The sequence below is a fragment of the Gymnodraco acuticeps genome, unplaced genomic scaffold, assembly GCF_902827175.1.
Source record: "Gymnodraco acuticeps unplaced genomic scaffold, fGymAcu1.1, whole genome shotgun sequence".
Taxonomy (NCBI): domain Eukaryota; kingdom Metazoa; phylum Chordata; class Actinopteri; order Perciformes; family Bathydraconidae; genus Gymnodraco; species Gymnodraco acuticeps.
The window spans coordinates 8,306,612-8,332,253 of record NW_022992351.1 but is presented as its reverse complement, the minus strand read 5'-3'; the positions used below and the strand labels follow the sequence as shown (position 1 = coordinate 8,332,253).

At 40.9% G+C, this 25,642-nt stretch overlaps 2 protein-coding genes across 4 annotated transcripts; both read left to right on the top strand.

Annotated features, from left to right (window-relative positions):
* Positions 1-7,754, top strand: amt (aminomethyltransferase). 3 transcript variants are annotated; one of them, XM_034208840.1, is made up of 9 exons: positions 1-43; positions 1,564-1,731; positions 1,921-2,001; positions 2,841-2,972; positions 3,067-3,145; positions 3,308-3,453; positions 5,284-5,464; positions 6,051-6,206; positions 6,690-7,754. In XM_034208840.1, the coding sequence occupies exons 1-9, from the start codon at positions 11-13 to the stop codon at positions 6,863-6,865; spliced, it is 1,152 nt and encodes a 383-aa protein (XP_034064731.1). In that variant the 5' UTR covers positions 1-10; the 3' UTR covers positions 6,866-7,754. The 3 variants fall into 3 exon arrangements, with proteins under 3 accessions (XP_034064731.1, XP_034064732.1, XP_034064730.1); XM_034208841.1 differs by having other exon boundaries at positions 14-105; XM_034208839.1 differs by lacking the exon at positions 1-43 and adding an exon at positions 120-293.
* A 526-nt stretch (positions 7,755-8,280) lies between these two features.
* Positions 8,281-25,339, top strand: ifrd2 (interferon-related developmental regulator 2). Its single transcript, XM_034209424.1, has 12 exons — positions 8,281-8,834; positions 15,364-15,480; positions 15,710-15,794; positions 15,933-16,057; positions 16,172-16,329; positions 21,642-21,695; positions 22,265-22,443; positions 22,545-22,653; positions 22,819-22,953; positions 23,077-23,205; positions 23,579-23,671; positions 23,848-25,339. Exons 1-12 carry the CDS (start codon positions 8,792-8,794, stop codon positions 23,926-23,928), a joined length of 1,308 nt encoding a protein of 435 aa, XP_034065315.1. The 5' UTR covers positions 8,281-8,791; the 3' UTR covers positions 23,929-25,339.
* Positions 25,340-25,642: the final 303 nt, after the last annotated feature.

Genomic DNA, 25,642 nt, shown 5'->3' with positions numbered 1-25,642 from the left:
CGTTCGATTCATGTGTTTTTGCCAGAAGTGCAGGAATTCCAGAGTGAGTGCTGCTCAGAGTTTAGTAACAGCGGAACTGTTCCCCTATCATCCAGCAGCGTGTTTGTGAGAGACTTCCGCGGGGACTCGGGTGCATGATGTGGGCTCGGTTGCTGGTTGGGGTGGGGGGCTCGGGGCTCTGGCTGCGGGCTTCCAGGGACCTCCGGGGTCTGCTGCGGGTCGGGGGAGCTGCATGTGTGGGGAGGAGGCAGGCTTCAAGCGGAGAAGAGTGCCCAGTGAAGGGTCACTGCACGGTATCGTTACAACTTATCCGGAGTGCATTATGCGTTGTTTTTTAACTGATTTCTGGGTGGACATTGATGTTTTGTGTCATATTATCAGTACAACATTCCTATTATGGGTACAACTGAATATTGTACATATCTGTGGCCCTTTTTGTTGTTTTTTAATAAGATATCACTGTTATACTCGTATAGCTTTATTTGTGTAAGAGTTGTAGTCATGATAGCCTATGTGTTGATTGTCCTCAGTTAAGTATTTACCTGGATCATATTTGAGATTTAGTTTTTCAGATACATTGTGCAATCGATTTTGGAGCTGTGTTGTCTCTGGCATTTGCTCATATAAAACTCAGAATAAATCACTGTCTCCTTCAGTGTTACTGCATAGTACAATAACTACATGAGAGTGTGTCACAGCAGCAGTCAGGTCATGCAGACATAATGTACATCTGTCCCAGCAGACTGCCATCCTGCCTGCTTCACTTCACTGAGCTGCACAACGTGATTTTATTACAACCACGAGTGACTGATTCTACTGTCAGTATGTCTCTGTTACTCAATGAGGAGCTGGGAAATGAGACAGATTCACACATGCATTCATTCAGCAACGTCTTCACTCATTTGAACTTGCACTCACTGAGGAAGTTAGGAATGATCAGTGGCATGAGGCAACATGTTTTTATTTATTTATACTTCTAATATAAGGTTCTTATTTGTGTAGTGTAGTGTATCCCTTTTCTTTACTGTCATATACACATGATATGTATACTAGGATTTATCTTAGAGTTCTGCACAAAGCAAAGAGGGTAAAAAGAGTAAAGTCCTTACCATGACTAGTAGTTTATTATGTGTGTAACTTACAACCAACACAACCACCTTTCTTATGTTCATCAAATGAATGAATGACTTTGGACTCGAACAGCTTCGTAAATAACAATTGAGTGTTACGTAAAGTGCCGACACACTCTGCCCCATAATGCATTTCTGCTGCTGTGCTGATAAGCCCCCTAAACTGGTGGGTTCAAAGGTCATAAGTAAAGAAAAGACCATAGTGTAGAAAGGATTCACCTGTCTTTTTTCAAATGTATTTATTAGAAACAGTCTCCTGAATTCTACAAACATAACTGGGATAACATTTAAACAATGTAGATATTTTTTAAATCCTTATTGTTGCTCCGTTTAAGATGCTCAACCATTTATTATTATTATATCAAAATTCACTTTGTGTGTTACCTGTGTTTCTATTTATTTGTACACTCAGTAAAGAGTTTATCTCCCGCAGGAAGCCTTGAAGAAGACCCCGCTGTTTGACTTCCACAGGGAGCAGGGGGGGAAGATGGTGGGGTTTGCAGGCTGGAGTATGCCTGTTCAGTACAAAGACAGTCACATTGCCTCTCACATGCACACCAGAGAGCACTGCTCCATCTTCGACGTCAGCCACATGCTGCAGGTGGGACGAGTACACAAGGGCACACACAAATACCCACACTACACAAAGTGAACACAGGTTAATAAATACAAGCTCACATCATCAAAATCAAGATATGGAGTTTGTCTATTAGATTTGATCCACGAATGTACCCAAAGAAACATTGTCATTGATGCATTCAACTATATCCTTTTGCTTTTTCTCTCTCAGACCAAAGTCCACGGCAAAGACAGGGTGAAGTTCATGGAGTCTCTAGTCGTTGGAGATATTGCAGAGCTCAAGGACAACCAGGTGAGATGGAGGATTGGTTCATTTTGTCTGACCCTTTTTGACCACATAGACATGTTTTTAACTGTTTAAGTTGATATGGGGAACTTGATTGCGAACAGTGGGGTATTCAAACATTCATTTTGACTGTGTAATACCTTTGAGTTCACTATTCACTCTCATTTTAGCTCTAAACAACAGCAAATATCTTGCTCCTTAGCTGCTAAATGCTCCATTATGTTTTCCAATCATTATTACCTGCGTCTGTTTGGTAGTGTAAAGTGGCTCCCTCAAAACAAAGCAGTAAAGCTGCCTGCATGTAGACTAAAACTATGAGCTGAAAAACTCTAAAATACTCTTTGGAGCTGAGGGCAACTTCTGAGTCTGGTGATTGTAGCTTTTCCCAATGAAAAGAGAGTACATGTATTAAGTAAACAAATATTTGATAACACTTACAAGGTCATTTTATGGTAAGGACAGTTCAGGATATGCTTAATGTCGCAGGACGATTAGAAAACTACACTTTTCTTAACTCAATTTTCAGACAGATCTTTGTGTAATTTTCCACCATTTTGTGCATTTAAAGCAATTCACACAGAAATCACTATGAGTTACAGAGAAAGAAAGTACAGGCAACCTAATATATAAAAACAATCAGGCCAGCAAAAGCAGACACATACAACACAATAAGCTACTGCAGATACAGTAAGATCTTTAAAAAAAGAAATAACAGACAGTATTATTGAACATAAAAAGAGACATAGGATGATTGGATAATCTGACACACATTTATTGCAAACAGAGCATAAGTAAGTAATGTGTTCACCCACTCATCTTTTTCTCTCCCCCTCCCTCACCCCCAGGGCACACTGTCCCTCTTCACCACGGAGAAAGGAGGGATTATTGATGACCTCATCGTGACGAGGACAGACCAGGGCTACCTGTACGTCGTGTCCAACGCGGGCTGCGCCGACAAGGACTCGGCTCGTATGAAGGTAAAAGCAGACCGAGGTGTGTGTACTGTAGACAGACAGGTTGGGATTGTAGTACACTGATGTGTGTGTGTGTGTGTCTGTTTATTTCCTTTAGGCCAGACTGGCAGAGTTCAAAGCTGCAGGTCTTGATGTGGATATGGAGTTCCTCGATGAAGCACTGATTGCTGTGCAAGGTAAAAAATGCTTCCTTACTTTATTCCTTTCCTTTACCACTCATTCTGTTGATCTCTCCCTCTATCCTGATAATGAATCATTTTCTATCATTTTTGAGCTCCTCTGTGTCTGGCTCCCCAGGTTGCAGTAAATAGTTTATTAGTTGCGTTGTGTGTTGTCAGGTCCATCCATGGCTCAGGTACTCCAGCAGGGCCTGAAAGAGGACCTCAGTAAGCTGACCTTCATGAACTCCACATTGGCCACTGTGTTCGGTATCCCCGGCTGTAGGGTCACCCGCTGTGGATACACCGGAGAGGACGGGGTGGAGGTGAGCATCGCTCTTTTTTTTCTGACAGTGACATTGAGCAAATAATACATTAATGAAGCTATACTTTCACACATTTGTAGATGTTCCCTCTGAATGTGTCCATCAGATTTCTCTGTAAGACATATCTCTCAGAAACACAATATTGAACCTGATGGTGGCAGCAGAGGAGAAATCAAGGGAAAACCAGTAGGATCTTAAAGACAGGATTAGGATGTGTGCAAAATTAGAGCACATTATTTAAGACTTTCAATACAATATTATGATGGCCAAAAGAGTTCACAATAGCAAATGATATCGATAGAAATTGTAAATAATCTTAATAATAATTGATCAGTCAAATTCATTTGTGTGTTTTGTCATTTTTCTGCAAATTAATGGCACTCAAAATACAAATGTGAGGAGTTGGAGATTTTTTAACCCTAACAGAGAAAGTAAGAAACAGAAGGAAACTTTCATGAGACGCTTAATTATTCACGCGATATAATTATGTGTGCATTATTAGCATGTCTTATTTCATTTCATAAACATCACAGATATTAGTCAATTATGGTAAATCGTGATACACCTAATACAAATATAAGAATCATTGGTGAATATACAAATTCAATACTAAGATCATTTGAAAATATATACAAATATAACAATCACAACATTTTCCATTAGAACCGTATACAAAATTACAGGGAGGGAAATTCATATATAAGAAATTTTTTTTTTTTTATAAGAATATTTCTGTTTGACTGAACTAATGGACTTGGATACAAGACATTAGCATCCACAGAGTCACTCGCTAATAAATAATAACACATTGTATGTGTACTCACACCTTTTACCTGTCCTGTGTGCCATTGTTCTCGTAAAATAATAACAATATCTAAAAAGAAACAGGCTGAATCTGTACAGATGGTTTGTGTTTCTTTATATTGGATAGTTTACTCACAGTTTACCTCCTGTATGTGTAAAGTCATTAAACACACGGATCTCAAGTGATAGAGCTGGGTTTCTAGTTTAAATCCATTTGGTTTTTACACTTTAAACACAGTGATATATTAACACTGTTAAACAAGCAAACTGCAGTCTTACATTACATTACATTGCATTTAGCTGACGCTTTTATCCAAAGCGACTTACAATAAGTGCATTCGACCAAGAAGATACAACCTTGAAGAAAACAGAATCATATAAGTACATCAGGTTTCATAGAGCCAAAACTTTTAAAGTGCTACTCAACTGGCTTTAGATAAGCCAGCCCTTTATTAGTGTTTAAGTGCTTTGTTAGTAATTATTTCGCTCGAAGTGGAGTCGAAAGAGATGAGTTTTTAGTCTGCGCCGGAAGGTGTGTAAGCTATCTGCTGTCCTGATTTCAATGGGGAGCTCATTCCACCATTTTGGAGCCAGGATAGCAAACCCACGTCTTCTTTACTCTCTGTCTCTGCCCACTCTGCTGGAGCTCTGTAGATACCATGTGGGTGTCTCTTTCTCTCTGTCTAACAGAGGGAATGTGGGAGTCTGCTTCTGTTGATCTAAAATCATATAAATTCATCTTACTATCAGTGCTAAGACTCACTCGACTCACTCTGTGTTTTTGTATGCTCATGAGCTAAATATCTTTAAAGCACATAAAAAGGCTTAAATGACCATGCTTGATGTCATTACTTGTAGTTTCCATGATCTTTTTAGTGCGAATATATCCTTATGGAGAAAGTTTCTTCCAAAAAGCGACTATTATTTCAATATTGATGAGTTTAAATGCTGTTTCCGGTTCATCACTTGCATTCAACCTCCTTGGATGGAGACCAACTCTACACTCTTTGTGTCTCTGTGTTGCAGATCTCCGTCCCGGCCTCCAGAGTGGTGGAGCTGACGGAGAAGCTGCTGTCTCACAGCGAGGTGAAGCTGGCGGGGCTGGGCTCCAGGGACAGCCTGCGGCTGGAGGCGGGGCTTTGTCTCTATGGCAACGACATAGATGAGACCACCACACCTGTGGAAGGCACGCTGGTCTGGACCATTGGTGAGATTATAGTGGTCATTAAAAAAAGATAGATTTTTTAAGTTAATATTTAAGTCTTGCAGGGTTTTTGCTCAAATAAGCAGGTTGGAAATTGACGCTATAAAGCTTTTAGGAGAACTGCCAACTAAACCTATTCAATGTGGCCTGGTTTGAAAGCAAAAAATGAAATATATAGAACTAAAAGATCTGAAATGAATGTCAGTGCCTTTTTATATAACTATAATAAAGGAGACGGCATGAATTTCCGGCAACTGTCTTGACATTGAACCATAGAAACTGAACAGACTTCACATTGCAGAAGAACATGCTATGCTGAAATTGCTCCACATTTAATCCCTATTATATTTTCAACTGCAGTCTATTCTTGTAGAATTAAATTATGAGAACATGATTTAAATATTGTACGAAAACATTTAATCATTCAACTCAGTTCTAATCTAATCAACTGCCTACCAATTTACCAAAAACCCAGACTATCTTTTCAACACATCACTTCACAACACAAAGAAGCACTTTATTGAGCTTTGAATATACACTGCAGTCTGTTCACTGTGTTAACTCTTAATTATTTATCTCTCATATATAGGTAAGCGGCGGCGTCAGACAAAGGATTTCCCTGGTGCTGACATCATTGTTCCTCAGATAAAAGCCAAGACAGCAAGGAAGAGAGTCGGTTTGGTGTCCACCGGCCCCCCCGTCAGACAACACACACCTATACTCAGCCCCGATGGAAAAGTCATAGGTCAGAACGCAAACACAGTGGAAGTGGTGGACATGAGAGGGTAGTGTATTTCAGATAAGAGCCGAAATAAATCACTGCTGGAGTAAAAGAGTAACAAATTAATGTATTAAGAATTGTTTTAGGTAATTCAAAGCACACAATATTAAAGCCACAAAGTTGTTTTGTTGAACTTTTTTTACAAGCAGTGCTGTATTTTCTTTGTAATCCACTAGGGGGTGCAGAAGTAGCACGTTTTCCAACTTTTAGTTTTTGTTAACTTCACATGAAATATATACATAATTCAGTTTTACAATTTTGGTTGTAACCTCATTTCACATGTTATTTTGCTTGCATAAGCCAAATTGTGAATATATTAATATTTTTAAAAAGCCTACGGTTTAAAGTACATAGCAGTCCCGGCATTTAGCTTTTGAGTGAATGAACAAGTGAATAAATGACAGACAGATTTTTAAATGTTTAACATATTCTTTGCTGTTTTTTTAGGTGAGGTGACCAGCGGCTGCCCCTCTCCATGCTTAAAAAAGAACATTGCCATGGGTTACGTGGATTCGGCATTCGCTAAGAACGGAACAGCCATCCAGGTTGAGGTCAGGAAAAAAGCTGTGCCCGCCACTGTCAGCAAGATGCCCTTCGTCCCCACCAACTACTATTCTGGATAGGAGAGACACACACATAAAGAAACATACACTCACACTGGACCACTCCTCTACTCTGTCCCATATTCACCAATGACGTACCCCCGTTTACCTCCAGCAATGCAATACCAATGGAAGACTTAATGCCTTCATTGGCAAGTCCTCTAAGAGAAAATAATCCAAAACGATAAACTTTTATAGAGACAGTATGTATGCTGGAAATTAATTACAAACAGTATTGTTGAGTCTGAGAATGTATGTATGACTGTAGGGCCAAGATACTGTGTTAACACGGTTTGCAGACCAAGTTTTTTTTGTATTTTAAAGGTAGACTGCAGGTTAACTGAATAAACTTACTGCACTTTCAGTAAGACAGAAACCCGTAACTGTGGACTCATTTAATTAACTTTTTTTTTTATACAAGATAGGTTTTGCTAATGAAACATGACATAATTGACTCTCTTACCGCTGGACCAAAACAAAGCCATACCAAATGGCTCTGCTGATGTTAAATCACTGTCTTTTTTTTTTAATGCAAATTGTTGATCATTTACGGCTTAAACAAGGATGGTCAAACATGGCCAGCTAAAAATCGCTCCAACACCTCATCAGAGATATGTTAAATGACAAAAGTGTTGGAGGGATTTTGAGAAGGTTCGGTTTAGAATACCCACATCAGATAAAACATAACCAGACTGTTTACAATATGATGCTCCTGAAAGAGAAATGTGGTTTATTGATAACCTAACTTGAAAATATGTTAATTGTCATAATGTGTTTTGTCTGGCAACTAATGAAATGTAATTGTATTGTCTCTGAGTATTAAGCTCTGAATGTATTTTTTGTACAAAAAACCCATAACATTCTTAATATAGAAATAAAACTACTGATCGTTGTCGGTATTTGTCATCTTTGTTTTGAAGGTGTACTTTTTTCGTCACAGCTAATTTTAATATTTATCAGATGTATTCCATTGTACACATTGCTTTACTGAAACGTACACTGATATCCAAATAAGATAGATTCAATTGTTCTCTTTCTATATTACTTGGGTCAGTCAGAATGGCTTCAAAGAAAGGGTCGGAAGGAGCCAAGAGATATGAAACAGGAAGGATTAATGCCATATGTCTCATAATAATGAAAACGCTAAGTGGCACATGTCGGTATGGTAGGCTTACGAAAATAAGCTTTAGGTTGTGACTTTTATGTTAGTATTCTGATTTATTCTTTAAAAATCAATTTCAATTTAAAGTTGTTTTTAATTGATTCACTCTGCTTTTTCTTAAAATGTCAACACCCTCAGATTTCTGAATGTATTTCTCCTATATTATTTTTGTATCCAGAATTTTAATTAACTCAAAATTGGCCCATCCATTTAGAATAAGATCACTTATAATGTGGGGTTAGTTTCAGATACCGGAAACGGGATGCTCACACACCCAACCTGGAAACCCGCGCTGCCGGTTAGTTCTGCAGTTTACTGAGGAAGATGGTGGACTTGGCGACAACAGCGTGCTCACTACTCCGTCCTAAACACTTTGGAAAAACATTTATATCTCCACCTGGCATTAGATATAGATTACCGGGAGACAATCATAGATAATACATAGCCAACCCCGTTGAAGGAGGTGACTTTTTCGCATCCGGACAACTCTTTTTATCCGAGACTGGAGAAAGCTGGGAGTTGTTGAATGCACTGCTGGTGTTTGGTGCTCGGGAAGAACGCTAGCCAGCGTTAGCTAAAGTGTCAACAAAAGTGTGAGAGCAGCTGTAATTTTGGGAGCTTTGTACCAAGTTGTCAAGATAAACCAAGGAGACCTTCGTCACTTTGCTGCTGCCACATTTACACCGACTGTGACATCTGTCGGCAGTTGGACGGAAACAGGCTAACTTTAGCTTCCTAACATCAGCTAGCTTTGTTGTGATCCGTGGATCAAAGCGCTACTCGAAATGCCACGGAGTAAAAAAGGGAAACGTGGCTCCAGCAAGCCTGGTAAGTATAGCAATAGAGGTCATACTAACTCACTATCCTTCTCCTGGAAGAAAACCTCGCGGTAGCAGTTTAGGTGTCTCTGCCATATGGCATTACTGATAAAACAGTGAGGCAGCTTTTTGCTCCTCTAACTTTAGCTGCTTGACTAGTGTATATCGTTTTCCTGTCTGCCATGTGGTGACGCTTAGCAGGGCATTCTGCGTGTTTGTGCCATTTATTTTGAAACCATTCACTTTATCGAATTGCTGTACGTGTATAAACCTTGAAGAATTGTCCAAGAAAATGCAATGCATTTATTGGTTAACTGGTGATTTGTGTTGCGTTCAGGACCCTTATTGGCTAAAGCTACACACTTGTAGGGTTAAGGGTAACCGCATGTTATTTTTTTAGCAGCAATGCTATTTAAAAGGTAGGTGTAAACTGTTGGACAGGCAACACATACAACGGGGCCTTTCAGTGCATTTACACACGATTTGGGTTCATTTACGTGCAGTTAAGTTGCTGCTTTGGAGCAACAACTACACGTTTAAACCATTGTACTGCGGTAATGCGGACCATGCATGTGCTGACAAGGTTGTTACAGCCCCCTCACGTTTGATCGAGTGACGTCACCCAGGAAGCAAACACGTGCCTTATATTCACGGGATGTATATTTCTGCTAACGATTAAATAACGGAGAAGGCGGTGAATACATAAATGTATAACACATAAGTACATGTGCATCAGTAGTTTTCAATGTGCAGAGTTTCATAATGATTAGGTAAATAAACTTGAGGTTTTCTTCTCCACTTTGGTCACTTCCCATTCATTTTATTATCCGCCCACCATTCCTCCTACACTCTTTACCCCCTTTATTTCAACCATCCTTCATCCATCCATACGCCGTCTCCAGGCTCTCTTCGTCAGGAGGTTCTTCAGCTGTCAACTAAAGCCTCGCTGAAAGGTAACTCCTCTGATGCTTGACCCCGGCTCCGTGTCCAACACAAGGCATGTCCAGATGTTCTTGAACCGCACTACAGTGCAGTAAACCAACACGCTCTACTTATCGTGTGTTTTTTCCAGCACCACTAAACATGATTACCTTCCCCGGCCCTCACTCATACTTTACCTGCCCAGATTGCTTATTCTGTATTGACTGGCTGGTTGACTTTCCACAGCATCTTTGTTCTTTAGCCACACAGCGACATATTGTCCGAGTTTATCCAGTCAACACGCATGACCACCATGAAGTAAACGCCCCATCAACTTGCCCATTCGTCCACACTTTTCACTTACAACTGGCAGCTAAAATATAATGTTGCTTCATTGCCGTCTAAGTGATTTCTCTGATCCGCCAACCTCTATCCACTTCCTGGAGTTTCTTATAGATATGCATGTAATATACCTGTGTAACGTTATTGGCACGGTTTTAATGCTGCTAACAGTTTGTTTTTTCAATACGTTACATTGTGATTTTTACTTGATTGGTTGATTAAGAGTTAAATACTGCAACTTTTCACAGATGTACATACAGCAAATTTGCATATTTTTTTTACATCAAACATGTCAGAATCTGACGTTACATTTGAGAAGTAAGTTCTAGTGAAGCAGCAGCTTGTAGGGAGAACTCAGATTATTTTAGTCTTCCATTTAAAGCTTGTACTACAAAGCCATGGCCAGGAACCAGGGAACTGCTTTGTTAGTCCATCTGCTACATATTCTCTTACTGGGGGACTGACTGACTGCAGGAGCTGTTTGAGTGATGTAAGCATAAAGCAGCCGAGCAGAGACGACACGTGTGTCAGTCGTGGCAGGGAGCTCACACCCACCATAACTGAGCTGTGTGTTGGCACTGACCAGACTTGTGTGTGTGATTGTGTGGATTTGTGTGGCTTTGAGGGAGTGACCTGTTCAGTGACCGGGGGTTCAAGGATGATGACGGGGAAATGAGTGACTGATAAAGGCTCACTTAATGTTATCTCAGCTGTGAACTGTAGCTTTGTGAAAGGGAGAGGCGGTGGTTCCAAATAATTCAGGATATTACACAATAAATGCACGGTTTTCAGGGCTGATTAAAGATTTTTTCTTGTATCAATGAAAAACTGAATTGGTTATCACCTAGTTATAATAAAAAAAAATCCAAGCTTATACAAGGATTTAAACTCCCAGTTTTACAGCTATCTGTAATATACTGATGTGAGTTAGGCCTGTCGCGAAAATCAATAAATTGACATATCGTATGATAAATAAAAATGGACTCAATAACTTTTCTGAGCTCGATAAATTGCCGTTTACATGTGTTGTGGCAATTTAGCACTCACAACAAGAAAGAATGAAACAGAGGAATCAATAAAACACAAACACAGATATAGTTGATCAATTATTATTTCGTTGTACAACAACGAGGAAAACATTACCTCTGCTCTCAAGCAGTCCTACAGCAATGCTCCAACCCAGTAGAACTTTACAGAGACATATATAGGATTCTAAAATGACGCACCCTCATTTTCCTTACATTACCTAACACACAACATCACATGTTCTGCCTCTGAATGCTATACTTGTATGTTCCAGATGTCGAAAGTTTACTTATCTCATGACATCCTTTAGGAGTAGTCAACTAACAAAGGTTAACTGTTTTTATAACCTTCTCTGAATTTCCTCTAACCTCGGTGTCAGCTCACTTAAAATGAATACATCTATTGATAATTCAGAACGACCATTGTCTCTAACTCTGTGTGACCCAACTCAGTAACACACATCATATAGCTTACCATGTGACCTTAATGAATATGCCAGAAATACACTGTAATAAAGATTCTGCCATAACACATGCGTGTTTGTTTATATAAGGATGTGACCAGCATTTTAGCCAGGCACGCTGTGGCTGCCGGCCACGCGAGCTCGCGTTGTGTCTGCCGGCCAAGCGCACTGTGGGGGGCGGGGCTCCCACACAGCCAGGTCAGGAGTCAGACACTCCGCTTGCAGCAGTGTAGCATCCAAATTAATAATATAGCGACAAGCACAACGTGTGACTTACTCTAAGGGAATTTAAAGTGAAATGGAATTGGTTGCAAAACCTAATTCCACATCTGCGGTGTGGGAATATTTTGGATTGAAGCCAAATCAACGAGGCGAACCTATGGACTTGAATGAGCCGGTTTTGCCCCTTTTCCACCGAACCGGTTCCCGGGCCAGTTCCTGGCTACGGCCTGGTTTTTCCTATTTCCACCGCAGCGGAGCCGGCTCTAAGCACCGAAAACCGGTTCTTAGCTGGTCCCTCTCCGCTGCCCGGCAAGAACCTAGAACCAATACTTCACGCTTACGTCGGAGGGGAGCGAGATTAACCTGAGCAATAACAGTTGGTGGCGAGTACGGCAAATAAAAGTTGTAACAAGCAGTAGCGCTGAGCAAAGTTACCAGAACGTGACCACACACTTGTAAAAAGTCAGGCAACACTAGCCAGGCTTAATGTGATTCTGTTTATTTTTACCTTACTTTGACCATCCGTTCGCTGTTATTGATTATTGACATTGGCATTGGGATTATATATATTTTTTAAATCCTCTGGAGCAGAGAGAGGAGCTGTGGATTATTGTTATTGATTAATGCATCAGTGTTTCAATTGCTTTGTTTTTGCTGTGTAGAGAAAAAGCAGAATTGCAAGTCGGACACCAACAAGAACACAATTGTCTCTGCTCATTTTACACATTCTAAGCTCAAAAATAATCAGGCATCCAGTTACTAATTTAGCTGCTTTTGATTTCCTCTCTAGAATCTTCGAACTACCTGAGCGCGGGTGGAAACAGCAGAATGCTATCAGAAAATATTTGGCTTGGTAACTGTATATTTGTGATAGACACTAATGGCGCATTTCCACTGCAGCGGGGTAGCCCCGTTTAAGCGTCCCTAAGCGTCCTCGCTCAGGCCTCGGGCTGCCTCGCTGGCCGTCCGAGGCCGTGGCGCATTTCCATTACAGTTTAGGACCTGGGGTAGCAACGCAGTGTAGGCGGGGCGATCGGCTTTGTTTTTGTTCACATTTCGAGTTGTTCCGTCGAGCTCCCGCTGGATTTGATCATCCCCAATGAGATGTAGGAACGTCGTCACCTCCTCGGTCGACCACGGTGTGCTTTTCTTATTAGACGTAGCCATTTTTGTAGCTCATCCATTTACAAAATGCTGTTTATAAAAATGCTGCAAGCTTGCTTCTAAATATATATGCGACGCTAGGGATGAACTCGCGCGCGATCTTGTGACGATTCTCTCTGACCAATCAGCAGGCGAGAGTGTTGACGTCACTTGTTCAGCCCTGGCCCTGGTCTGAGGGAACCACGATTTTATGGGGCCGGAAAAAGTACCCGCTAGCCGGTACTAGGCTATATGGAAAGGCCACCAAAAACTGGCCTGGCCACTTGAGGACGGTTAAGGACGCTTAAACGGGGCTACCCGCTGCAGTGGAAATGCGCCATAAGTTGTACCTAAAGCAGAACTTGACACTGTTGCCGTTAGCCCTCAAATAATAATATTAATGCTAGCAAGAAAGTAAATCACAACGTCCATGTTACATGTCAGTAAAGTGACCCCTGTGTTACCTCAACTGCCCTGGTTGACCTGTACATGAACACACACATACACACAGTCTGACCATTCTGGATGGTACACACTGCATAAATGACCACTTTGGGCTCCAGTAATCCCTCCAACAGTAGAAAGTCCTGAGCCAGCAGGATCCTCAGGGTTAAGCTTTGCTCTTACCCTCCTGTTGTGTTCAGTGAAACAAACTGACGCACTCCTCCTTAATACACACAGGCTGTCGAAACATTAAACACAAATTACCTCCCGTTACTAATAAAAAGTTTAAACATAAAAGATTTCCTAATGGAAAATGCTTCTGTTATCTGCAATTTCCCGAAGTCATGTCATGATAATTAACGTGAAGAGTATCAGCTCCTGTGCGAGTTTGATCATAAAACATGACAGTGGCATGTCGGAGACCAGATCTAAAATGAGACGTTGAATGAAGTAACAGGGCTGGCATTTGTATTTGAAAGTCACACTGCATATAGTTACCAGGCAAATACATCATATTACAGTTTCAATATGACATGCTGGTTATTTATGTAAATCGGAAGAGTTCAGTTTACAGTTGTGAAAATCAGTTTGGACATTTCTTCAGTGTCTCGGTTAAATGCTTCATGAAAGAAAACTGTAAGTTTTCAGTGTTTCCTTGAAACTCTGTTGAGATTTCGCTTTGACAAACTTTTGCCATTCTTCCCGATGTGTGTGAGCGTGCAGAAGGGTCTGAGTGCGTCAGAGTTTGTCTGCATAAAAGAGGAACTCTCCTGGTGTACAGTTACTGACCGAGAAAGACAGCTGAACAGAGGCAGCGTACAGTCAGCTTCTCTGAACCTGCTATCAGTCACTGCTGGGAAATGGCCTCCAGCCAAATTCTGGTTAATTCTGGATGTGTCCAGTTAGTGTTTGGTCTTTCACTTCTATAGATAACCAGCTGTCATTTGTATAAAGTGGCTGTTTCTGTCCAGACATTGCACTATTCAAGTGCATGTAACAAAACGTCAACCCAAATGACCATCTACTTAAAGTTACATCTATCTGAGCATTGTCATTTTTTTAGGTTGAAGAAGTTTGAAGATTCAACTTATTGTCAGTAGTACAGGTACTATGTAACAAAACGGTTTCTCTGCATTTGACCCATCCTAGTTTTAGGAGCAGTGGGCGGCCGGCCATTATCTACGCCGCCCGGGGAGCAGTGTAGGGAACGGTGCCTTGCTCAGGGACACCTCGGTAGCACTTGGTCTTTCCGGGACTTGAACTGGTGACCTTCCAGCTGCCAAGTCCCTATGGACTTCGCCAACACCGCCCTCTTGTACATAATGATACTCCAGTTTATGTGGCGTCTTTACTATTTGCAATTGGAGGAAAATAACATAAAAGAACTACAACATGTTTTGAATTTTGACTTGAGCCGTCCGTCCCTTATAGATACTTATTTTTACGTTAGTGAGCCGGATCATTTGGCTCGGCTTTCTTAAAGCGGCATCTCTTTCGGCTCCCAAACGGCTCTTCGTGTTACCACAATTTACCACGGAGCCTCAGTTTCACCGCTGCGAGGCTATGGTGGTCGCAGCACACGCGCGTGCTCCACTAAACCCCCCCCCCCCCCCCCCACCACGCGCGCAGGTTCCGTGTTGTCCTGTAGCAGGCAACTTCGATGTCGGGGAAACGATCTTCAAAATACTCCAAAAAGAATCCCACCAGACTCCTTTGCCCCTCCAACAGAGGGATGTCCTTGTCCTTTTTCGTCATTTCAAGCGATAAAAACTCTCGATCTTCTCTCGAATTATTAATATTTTTGGTCGCTCGCGTTCAGGGCGTCCCGAGCTGAATAAGGGCGTCAAATGACGGCAAGACGCCCCCCTGGCAGAAACGCTGAATATAATTCATCCCTTGTGAAAATATACCCATATCACTGCTCTCTTTCATTATTCCCTCGTCTTACTATTTCCCTATTCATCCTTTTTTTCTCCAGGTATGAAAAATGGGGTGAAGGGGGAGTCTGGAGCCAGCGACGATGAGCTGACGTCTGATATCCTCAGCCACTGCAGCAGTGCCAGTGAAAGCACCGCTGTGCTGGAAGAGGGCACAGGTTTGTACAGAAATGCTGATAATACATACCCAAGCTTTGTACAATCCTATTTATTATGGATAAAAGGAACTGCTTACATTCACAAAATCAAATTGATATAGCTAGCATTTTATAGAGTATCTTAAATTCCTCTGATTCCACGCTAGCCCCTTTTATTGGCAGTGATTCCCACCAAACTGAAGCCTTAAAGTAGCATACTTTTGACCAAATCCTGCGTGTGTTGACACAGGAGCGGAGCAGGTGGATGAGCTGACTGCCCAGGAGGAAACGGAAGACAAACTCAAGCAGTGTATAGACAACTTGATGGATAAGAGGTGAGCTTTTATTCATTTTTTTAAATAATGAAAAGGGGAAAAGTCAGGAAGACATGCAAAACTATAGTGCAACACCAGGCTGTTGTCAATTTGGTTCCCAACACAAACCCTGGTCTCTCCTCTTTCTCCATGTCCCAGCTCTAAGACACGTCTAGCGGGTCTGGAGTCGCTGCGTCTGGCTTTTTCCTCCAAAGTGCTGTACGACTTCCTCACAGAGAGACGCCTCACCATCAGCGACTGCCTGGAAAGAAGCCTTAAAAAGGGTAAGATGGGGAAAAAAAACACCTGCTAGTGCAAAAATGTCATCCTTTTGGTTTCTAGGAGGAACAAAAAAATAGCTGCAGTTAAACAAATACAACTTTTTCTACTCCCTCCAGGCGGCGTGGAGGAGCAGGCAGCGGCGGCCACGCTCTTCACCCTGCTCTGTATCCAGTTGGGGGGTGGAGACGAGGCAGAAGAGGGGTTCAAGGTGCTCCGCCCCATCCTCACCGCAATTCTGATTGACAGCACTGCCAGCATAGTGGTCCGCCAGAGTGTAAGTAACCTTCTCTGCTGTTGTGCAAAACTTAAGATATGGAGTCATCTGTTATTTACAGCAACTCCAAAAAGAGAAAAAATGAATGAAACTATGGCCCAAACATATGTTCATAGCTTAGAAATTCAATAGCATTAAAGGGAAATTCCACTTAAATGAATGACGGGCTGGTTGTGATTTTCAGTACACTCAGTCTCAAGGTTGTAGCTCTGATGTTTACAGTGTCTGTCACTGTCAATTTTGGAAACAAAGCGAAGACATAAAAACACCACGCTAGATAATGTTTTGGGGACTCTTAACCTCTTAAGTGGACCCCCCCCCACCGTTTTTTTTCGCGACTATGTCTCAAGGCTTCTTAACATTTATGAAACCATTAATGTTCCATACCCTTTTAACGGGAAAAAACTCCGCTAACTGACAATATGAAAAAAAATGTGCTAAAAGAAACACAAGAGTAATACCAAGCCTTTGAATTAGCATTGAGCGAAAAAATGCTAACTAATGCTAACGCACTTTTGCACAGAACTCACGGTAGAAATGCCCTTATTACTTACCGTAACTGCACAAACAAGATATCCGATTAAAGCTGAGATGCCACAGATTTCACACATGTAATGTCATCACTGTACGACCCCGAATTAGCGGAGCTATCAGCCAGAAAAGAGAAAGTAAACAACATCTGGTTTCAAAAATATTACAATAATTACGTCTTACCTTTTTTGATTTGTGATCAAAAGTTGTGTTCCACGGAATAAAAACGCCGCTCAAGGTTAATCCAATGTCTGTGTCACGTAGACATTTTTACTGATAATCCATCATCATATTTATGGCAATATACTGGGTATAAAGCTTTGCAGTCCAGGCTTGTACTTTCAGATATGCTTCGTTTGCTTCTCTATTACGTCCGCAATGGTAATGTTTATGTGGATTTGGGAACTGCCCATCGATTCTAATGGATCTAATGGTTAAGAAAAAGGTGTAAATCAACCAATGGGTTCCAGAGATATGGTCCTGCGTAAAGTATAAAGAATGCCAGCCAGCGTCAGCACCAGTGGCGGAAAATATTTTTGGTGGGGCTGTTGATATAGTGAGTAAAAACATTTTTTTTGGGAGAAATGACTCCTTAAATTAGGACTTCTGGGCCCAGGAGTTCAAAATTTGTAATCCCTATCTGATCAAATCCGATAGGGATTTTGGGGAGTTCAAAACAGGATTAGGATCACTTTGATATCCGATCAGATCAGGAAATCCAATCCAAGCTTTAATCTGGATCAAATCTTCAAAACGGGTAGTTCAAACCGACAACACAGGATTGGGGTCAATTTGATCCCAAAAAACTGGATTATCCTGATCCCACCAGAGGGGTGGGTTTCCAGTGGATTACCAGAGCAAAATGTACCGTACAATTTATTTTAAAATATGTTTCAATTTAAATTAGATGGCAAAGTTTGTTAACTGAAATAATACACAATTTTTAGCCTTCATGGAAAATACATTTTATTTTTCCATTTTTGCTCACGTTTGTGGTGGCCTATTTTATTTTCAACCAAATGTTGATGACATACATTTTTATGCTCATATAAGTATCACAACAAAGATTGTCAATCACAAATGTAATTTAGATTAAATAAAAAAATATCTTCAACAAAAAAAAAAGTCCATCATCTGTCATCACCTTTCAAAAGTAATTGCGGACAATAGATAGATAGATAGTCTCTGCAATCTGGTCTTCCTTGTATTATTTTTCATGTCCACTAGATGGAGCTCAGTAGGATTAAAGCACTGATATTCAGGATCTAGTCATCTTGAAAAGTCGTAATCTGGATCAGGGTGATCCTATCCTGAATTGCTTTGAACTCCAGGGACAAAATGTGGCCGACTTGTCTGATCCTGGATCACAAAAAATGGGATTTCAAAATCTGATCGGATCTGATTGAGATTAAAAGTTTTTAACTCCTGGACCCTGGTGATGTAATGGCGCGTTTCCAGTGCAGCGCGGAGCTCGCTTTAATGCTGCGTTCAGACCGGACGCGATGCGAATATTCGCATCGCTCTAGTCGCTCGAGTTTCACCGCGGCTGCCAGCTGTGTTTACTCGCATCAATCAAACAAGACGCACTCGGGAGCTACAACTACAACAAAATGAACACATTTTACCGTGATTCAATTGTAATACACGTTTCTAAATGATGCCGACGTAACAACATACTGATACCGGTTAGTAAAAACCATGAATTAATGCTTTGACAAGTCTGCAGACAGACGGCAGGCGAAAAACCTTTTAGAATGCTTGTTTTCTGAATGGAGATTGGGTCGACCAGGCTAAGCTAACGTTGTATATGCTCACTCCACACCAGAGTCCTGCACGGGTCTGATTTTCAAGACCCGCTCCCGCCCCGCACCCGCGACGTGCAATACCGAACCCGCCCTGCTACCCGCACATATTGCCAATTAGTTCCGCAACCCGACCCGACCCGTCGGCACAAGATCCGCAACCCGACCCGAACCCGCATAGCCTATGAGCAGTGAAAACGTGCAATTATTAACACACGCAGTTTCATATTTGTCTCAGAAAGCGTGGGATGTTGGTTATTTTCTCCATCTAGGATGACACAAAAAGCCTCCCAGACGTTGGATTTCGCTCTTGAGGAAGTGTTATTGAAAATGCTGTATTCTCCGCTAGAGAGCTTCACATCAGCCATTTCGAATGTGGCGCGCACAGCAGCAGATTGATGCGCTGCAGAGGTTATGATTATGCGCGGTCCCGCGGGGGAAAGGTCTGAGGATTTTAAACATTAAACTAATTTATTATTATTTTAATATATTTATTATGCAATACCCGCGACCCGACCCGCATCATCTTTGTTTTACCCAGAACCGAACCCGGAAAAAAGCGTTTGAAAAAATACCACCCGCGAATCACCTTTTTTGCGGGTCACCCGTCGGATACGACCCGATGCAGGACTCTGCTCCACACTCATAACAATGGCCTACAGACATAAATAAACCAGCGACTGTATTCGCCATGACACAGACAGTGCCGAGCCGTGCGGGGCCCGTTTTTGGTTGCGTTTCCACTTGGCCTAGTACCGGCTAGCGGGTCCTAATTCACAGTTTTTCTGGCCCCATAAAATCGTGGTTCTAGGGCCAGGAACAACCAGGCTGAGTATGCTAAACTAGAGAGAGAATCGCTGGCGAGGGGGCTACAACTACAACAAGATGAACATATTTTACCGTGATTTAATTGTAATACACGTTTCAAAATGATGCCGAATTAACAACATACTGATACCGGTTAGTAGAAACCATGAATTAATGCTTTGACAAGTCTGCAGACAGACGGCAGGCGAAAAACCCTTTTAAAATGCGTGTTTTCTAAATGGAGCTTGGCTAAGCTAACGTTATATATGCTCCGACCGTCCACACTCACAACAACGGCCTATACAGACATAAATAAACCAGCGACTGTATTCTCCATGACACAGACAGTCTGTGGTTTGTACTTGTTTAACTTTTGTCTAGTTTCTGAACAGATCGTATCTGTTTGAAGAGCAAGCATGGGAAACAAAAGACAGCATTTACCTGTTTGCATCCAGCTAGCCATGCCTTTCTGGTGTACCAGCTACGTGAGAAGCCTGGTTGATACGTTTTGTCTTTTTCACGAGCTTGCTGCGATATATACAAATCGGGTTGGTCCGGTCCAAGGTCTTTAAGCAACAGTTTATCTCCCAAACTTCTCCTTTCGAAAGGATTGGAGAGTAGCTCTTGCACGGAATTGGGTGCGGACCGAGGTCCGGCGACTCCACCTGCACACGAAGCCATTCTCATCCAACTACTGCGTCACCTTGGTCACTCACGAGTCTAAAAAACAACTCACGTCAACGCACGTAAGCAACGTGGGCGCCAACGTGAGCGCCCTCGTGACCAAAATATTTGACGGCGCTGATTGGCTGAAATTATGTTTCGGCGGCACAGTTTACTATTGAGGCTTTTGCAACGCGCCGGTTGCTGCTGTTTGGCTCGGGGGCTCCGCCCGGTAATGATAAACTAATGCCATGGGCAAGGCCAGGCAGGAAACATGTGACTTATCAGTAACTTTAGACATCGTAACACAATTTTAAACGAGATTTTATTGTAGATTATACATTTTACTGATACCAATTGTATGATATTTACCTTGTTCATTAAAAATAAAAATATAAAATATATATTTTTTTTTATTTTATATTTTTTATTTATATATTTTTTTGTATGTGGGAAGAGGTGGGGCGGCGCCCCTATGGGCCGGCCGCCACTGGTCAGCACATTACGCAGCAGACTACGTAGTGTTTACAACGTAAGGAAGCCGTTATTGCAGGACCCAGAGCGCACGGAGCGGACAGCAGATAACAGAGCAGATTACAAATTATTTTAATTTTTTCTTTTTTTACAACAGTTGTATTTGGATGGAATGGATACCTATAGTGATAAGTGATGTAAGCACTTTGAGCACCAGGAAAAGCGCTTTATAAATGTAATGTATTATTATTATTATTATTATTATTATTATAATTCAAAGTAATTAAATGATTTTTACAGTGAAAAAGGTCAAATGGAACTGATGGTTCCCAAATTACCCAGAGGTGAGACTTTATTTTTCTAAACCGCTCTAAAAAGGTCAAATGTCACTTGTTTTGCATCAATCTTGATACAGGGTACTTATTATATGTTATAGTTTGGATTCTTAAAGCTTTTACTCTACTATCCCATCATTCAAGGGTGGTTTTCACTGTAAGTAATGGGTTTCTTTTAGAATATACATGTTTTTACTATGTTCCATCTGAATTTACTTTAAAATAAAAACATCTATATTGATTCTGACACTCCAACTCACAGATGTAACCTTGCTTTGAGAAAAAAGATGATTAATTTACCCCTTTTTAGAAGTGAAGATATTGTCATTTGTTGTGTTAGTGGCATTTTTTAGCCTGAAACCTGAAAAACAGGCTCAGGGCTTAATAGGTTAAAGACCACTCCCACAGTGTGACATTTTGGAGCAACAAATGCAGGCCTATAGGACGGAGTGATATGCCCATAATAAACAGGTATTTTCTTCTTGTTGTCAAAACAGGTTATTTAACACTTTTGAGTTTTTTTAACAGAAAGCATAAAAGTATTAGGACATACATTTTAAGGTTAAATAGGGCATTTAAAAAAGCAGCTGTACTGCAATGGTCATATGAAAGCATCAGGAGAATCATAGCTTCGCAGTGTCTGCCCTTGATATTTTAAATGTCCAGTTTAATTGACTTATTTTGCCTCTGTCTCCATCAGTGTGCCAGAGCTTTGGGGATGTGCTGCTATGTCTGTACTGCTGAAGAAGGAGAGGTGAGAACTTGTTCTTTTCAAAGGTTGAATCCATCATGACACCTAGTTCTTGCTGGGGGTTTCTGGTTGATACATATGATAATACCATGTGAAACCTTAAGGAGGATAATCTTTGGAGCCGGAAGCGCCACTTAAATGTACATTTGGTGACAGGCTCTTTCTACATCTCCCTACACTCGTATTTTAAGGGCACATTATTACCCCAAATAGATCAAACGCAAATTGAACAAAGTTGAGGAATATTTTGACTTAAAGCATTATTTAGGATTTTTTCCCCTATAGATATCGTATTAACATCATTATTTTAAATTCTTTGGGCCATGCTGTATGTTTAGTAAAAAAACAACTTATGAAAACCCTTTCATAAACCAAATAAAATCAAGTAACAGGACTTCTAAAAAGATAAAACCTAATCAAATGTTTGATTATACATCTGGGATGTTAAATCACGATATGGCACCATCTTAACAATAGCCATATTTACCAATGTCCTATTTGTCTTTAACATCCCTTCCTTACATTTATTTCCTCTTTCTTTTTCTCTCAAAACCACCAATGACCCCCCCCAGGACCTGGTCAAATCTTTGGCCCTTCTGGAGAGCGTCTTCATGTCGTCCTACCCCAACCGAGAGGGAACTATGCCCACCCCCAAACCCGGCAGCCCAGCGCTCCACAGCGCAGCCCTGCAGGCCTGGTCCCTGCTGGTCACCCTCTGCCCTGCATCCAGACTGACCGTGCTGCTCAACCTGTGAGTGAAAAAAACATGACAATACATGCATGACATTTTGATAAAAACCATGTCATCAACGGTAATTAAGGGTTTAACCAACTGTATTTCTCTGCCTGTAGTCACCTCCCCAAACTGCAGGCGTGTTTGCAGAGCAGTGACGTCAACTTCAGGATAGCAGCAGGAGAGACTATCGCCCTGCTGGTGGAGCTGGGGCGAGATGTAGACGAGGTAAACAAACGCACCCCTTTTGGGTATGTTTGGGAGCAGTCACTCAAACTTAAATATGAAATAAATATGGTGCACTCCTCTTTTAACATTCCTTTATTTTCAAATATATCTTTTACGGATTTTTCTGATTTAAAGTCGTGCTACTATGATTCCCCTTGTGTGTAGGAGTTTGAGGTGGAGGACAGTGAAAGTCTTTGTGAGAGTCTGAAGGGTCTAGCCACAGACGGCAACAAGCACCGAGCCAAGAACGACCGGCGGAAACAGCGCTCCATCTTCAGAGAGGTGCTTCATTACATAGAGGTATGATTCACCGCTGCATAAGGATATCTGTACTTAATGATGTTACTTCTATCTGTCGTTTTCATATTGAGTTGTGAATGTCCGCCCTGGCTTTGACTTTGTGTCTCTTTCCTACTCCTGCAGAGCGAGGACTTCACCGTGGAGAAGATCAGGTTTGGAATAGAGGACGTTTACATCGACAGCTTTACGAGGAGGAGAATCTACGATGCCTTCAAAGAGATCATGGAGTCCGGAGTCAGACACCATCTACAGGTCAGGAAACTCACTAAAGCCAGTAGTGCATCGAAGGAGAGATATGTTGGTGTGGTCTCACATGAATTATGACATTGGCAAGGGTGACACGAAGGTTGTCAACCTTTGCATTGCTACCTACCAATAACAGAAAATAAGAAAGGAAACACTAATGTGGGTACTTTTTGTATTAAAGATGAGTTTACACTTGTGTCAACTGAATTTAATGCTCCATATTTTAGTAGATGTTTAAGGTAAATAATGGATTTTCAAAGCTGTAGGCCTGATCCACTTGTTTGTTTAAAAAATAAATATACCCCCGTCACAATTAGTTGTTTAACAGTTTTCCACAACCAATTTAATTAATTTGAGTGTTTTTCGTTTTTTTTTGCAGTTCAACCCACTAGTGAGAGACATCTTTGGCCTCGGCGCTCCCCTCATCCTGGACGCTACGTCCAAAAGCAACAAGATCTCTCGATTTGAGAAGGTACAGCATCTCTTCTGTCTCCACACTGCAACAATCCCATCTCTGAGAGTGACTGCTTTTGTCTCCTTGTCTTGCATTCTTGTTGAGCTTCAAGTGCCACAAAATAAACAAAAAAGGCATCTTGTGTTACTAGGGTTTTATTGTTGCACTCATGTCTTTATCCTTTTCTTCAACAGCATCTTTTCAACTCCGCTGCTTTCAAGGCCAGGACTAAACAGAGAAACAAAGTCAGGGACAAACGGGCTGACATCATGTGAGAAGAACAACAATGTAGTGAATGTGAGGAACTCCGTGGGCGTTATTGAGATGGATCCAAAATGATGCCTCCGATATTCCAGCTGTCAGACACAAAGACTGAACAAACTCTTTAAAGGGCTTTTTCACTTGTGTTCTTCACCACAAACAAATACTTCAGATTCAAGATCCACTATCTGCTTTTCACCTGTTTTTGACACAAAACAGGGTGAATTGGAGCAACAATTGCTAACTGTATTTAACAATATACCAGTCCAGAGGCTTCAAAATGGATATCAACTAGACAGAAACAAGTTGATTTCACAAGATAGTAAAAAAATAAATCTTATATTAAATTTATAAATAAAAACAAATTAAGTAATTTGGCAAACATTCTGACACTTTATGTTACATTTTAGATCTGTGGAGGCCCTCTCTGGTGCTGATAGGAATTTTGTCCGATACTCAGCTTTAAACGATGCCTGGTGGCTTGACCGGTCAATCAAGTATTTTTAAATGCTAATAACTGACTTCTGTTTCCACATAAAGCTGCTTCTCTTGACCAGATCCAGTCCTGGTTGCTTCTGTAACACATATAAAAAAAGGGCCATGTTAATATATTCAAATCTCCTCGACTGTGGGCTACATATTTTTTGTTATCCCTCAGTTGTCTTCTGTCTTTACACTCAGAGTGACCACTTCAACTGCCAAACCAGACACTGGCTTTAAGAACAATGCAACCTAAAATCAAACTAGTGGTGTTTTTGTGTAAGAGTACTACATTTATTTAACATCCTGAAATAAAATGCACAAATACACATACACAATATTTTTGCTTAATTAAAATCAAATCAAAGAGGTTATATGGTCATCTTTATTACTTTTTTGAGAGGAAAAATATGTTATCATTTCTGGTGGAACATTGTATTTTACTATGTAATTTTTTGTTGAAAGAACAGTACTGTGGTTTTTTTAAAGAACATTTCAAATGCTAAGAACTGTTTACAAACAATTATGGGAATATATTTTTAACATGGGTTGGTAGATCATACAATCTATCCATGTGCGTGTATTGCAGATACACTGTACATACGGATTTATGGAAGACCTGTATCAGACGATGCGTTTGAATGATTTTACCTTTTGATGATCTGTAAATACACACTGTACAGGCCACCTACCAGAGCTGCTGATCAGTTTGATGGTGTTGTTTTTAATGATGGTTAGGTTTTTTGCTTGTATTGCATTTAAAAAGCACACTTGTTGCCTGGAGACTTCTGTACTGTGAGGAAAATCTCTCATCAGCTTTCATAGTTTCTGTCGTTGAACCAGGATTGACCCCTGAATGAAGAGCAGCAGCCTCACCAAACGGTCTTATCAGTGCTTATGGTGTTACAGAAGAAGGATCAAATGAAATAAAGACTATTTAAGCAAGTTCTTTGTAAAATGTGTTGTGATTTTAAAAACGTGCTTCGGAGTTTGTATCTGTCGGCTATCTACTAGAATTTGTGGGACAACGGATCAGTGGGGAAAATAAATGTTATTATCAAGACTTGTGACTTATCAAGATATTTTAAAGAGATCCTACCGCTGTGATAACCTGAAAGAAAATGTCAATGTAAGCCATAGGCAGAGCATTACACACTTTAGTATCAGCTGCCTTTCCTTTCAATAATTCACAATTGTGTATGTGTTTTTGTATCAAGGAGCAGAAGTTTTGACAAATTCAAAAATGAT

Bases quoted from the DNA above. Each gene is read 5' to 3' on its own strand.
- ifrd2 (XM_034209424.1), top strand. From the start codon at position 8,792: ATGCCACGGAGTAAAAAAGGGAAACGTGGCTCCAGCAAGCCTG. The intron at 21,696-22,264 runs GTGAGAACTTGT...GACCCCCCCCAG, and splicing joins GTACTGCTGAAGAAGGAGAG to GACCTGGTCAAATCTTTGGC. The intron at 22,954-23,076 runs GTATGATTCACC...CTACTCCTGCAG, and splicing joins AGGTGCTTCATTACATAGAG to AGCGAGGACTTCACCGTGGA.
- amt (XM_034208839.1), top strand. From the start codon at position 135: ATGATGTGGGCTCGGTTGCTGGTTGGGGTGGGGGGCTCGGGGCTCTGG. The intron at 3,146-3,307 runs GTAAAAAATGCT...GTGTGTTGTCAG, and splicing joins AGCACTGATTGCTGTGCAAG to GTCCATCCATGGCTCAGGTA. The intron at 6,207-6,689 runs GTCAGAACGCAA...CTGTTTTTTTAG, and splicing joins CCCCGATGGAAAAGTCATAG to GTGAGGTGACCAGCGGCTGC.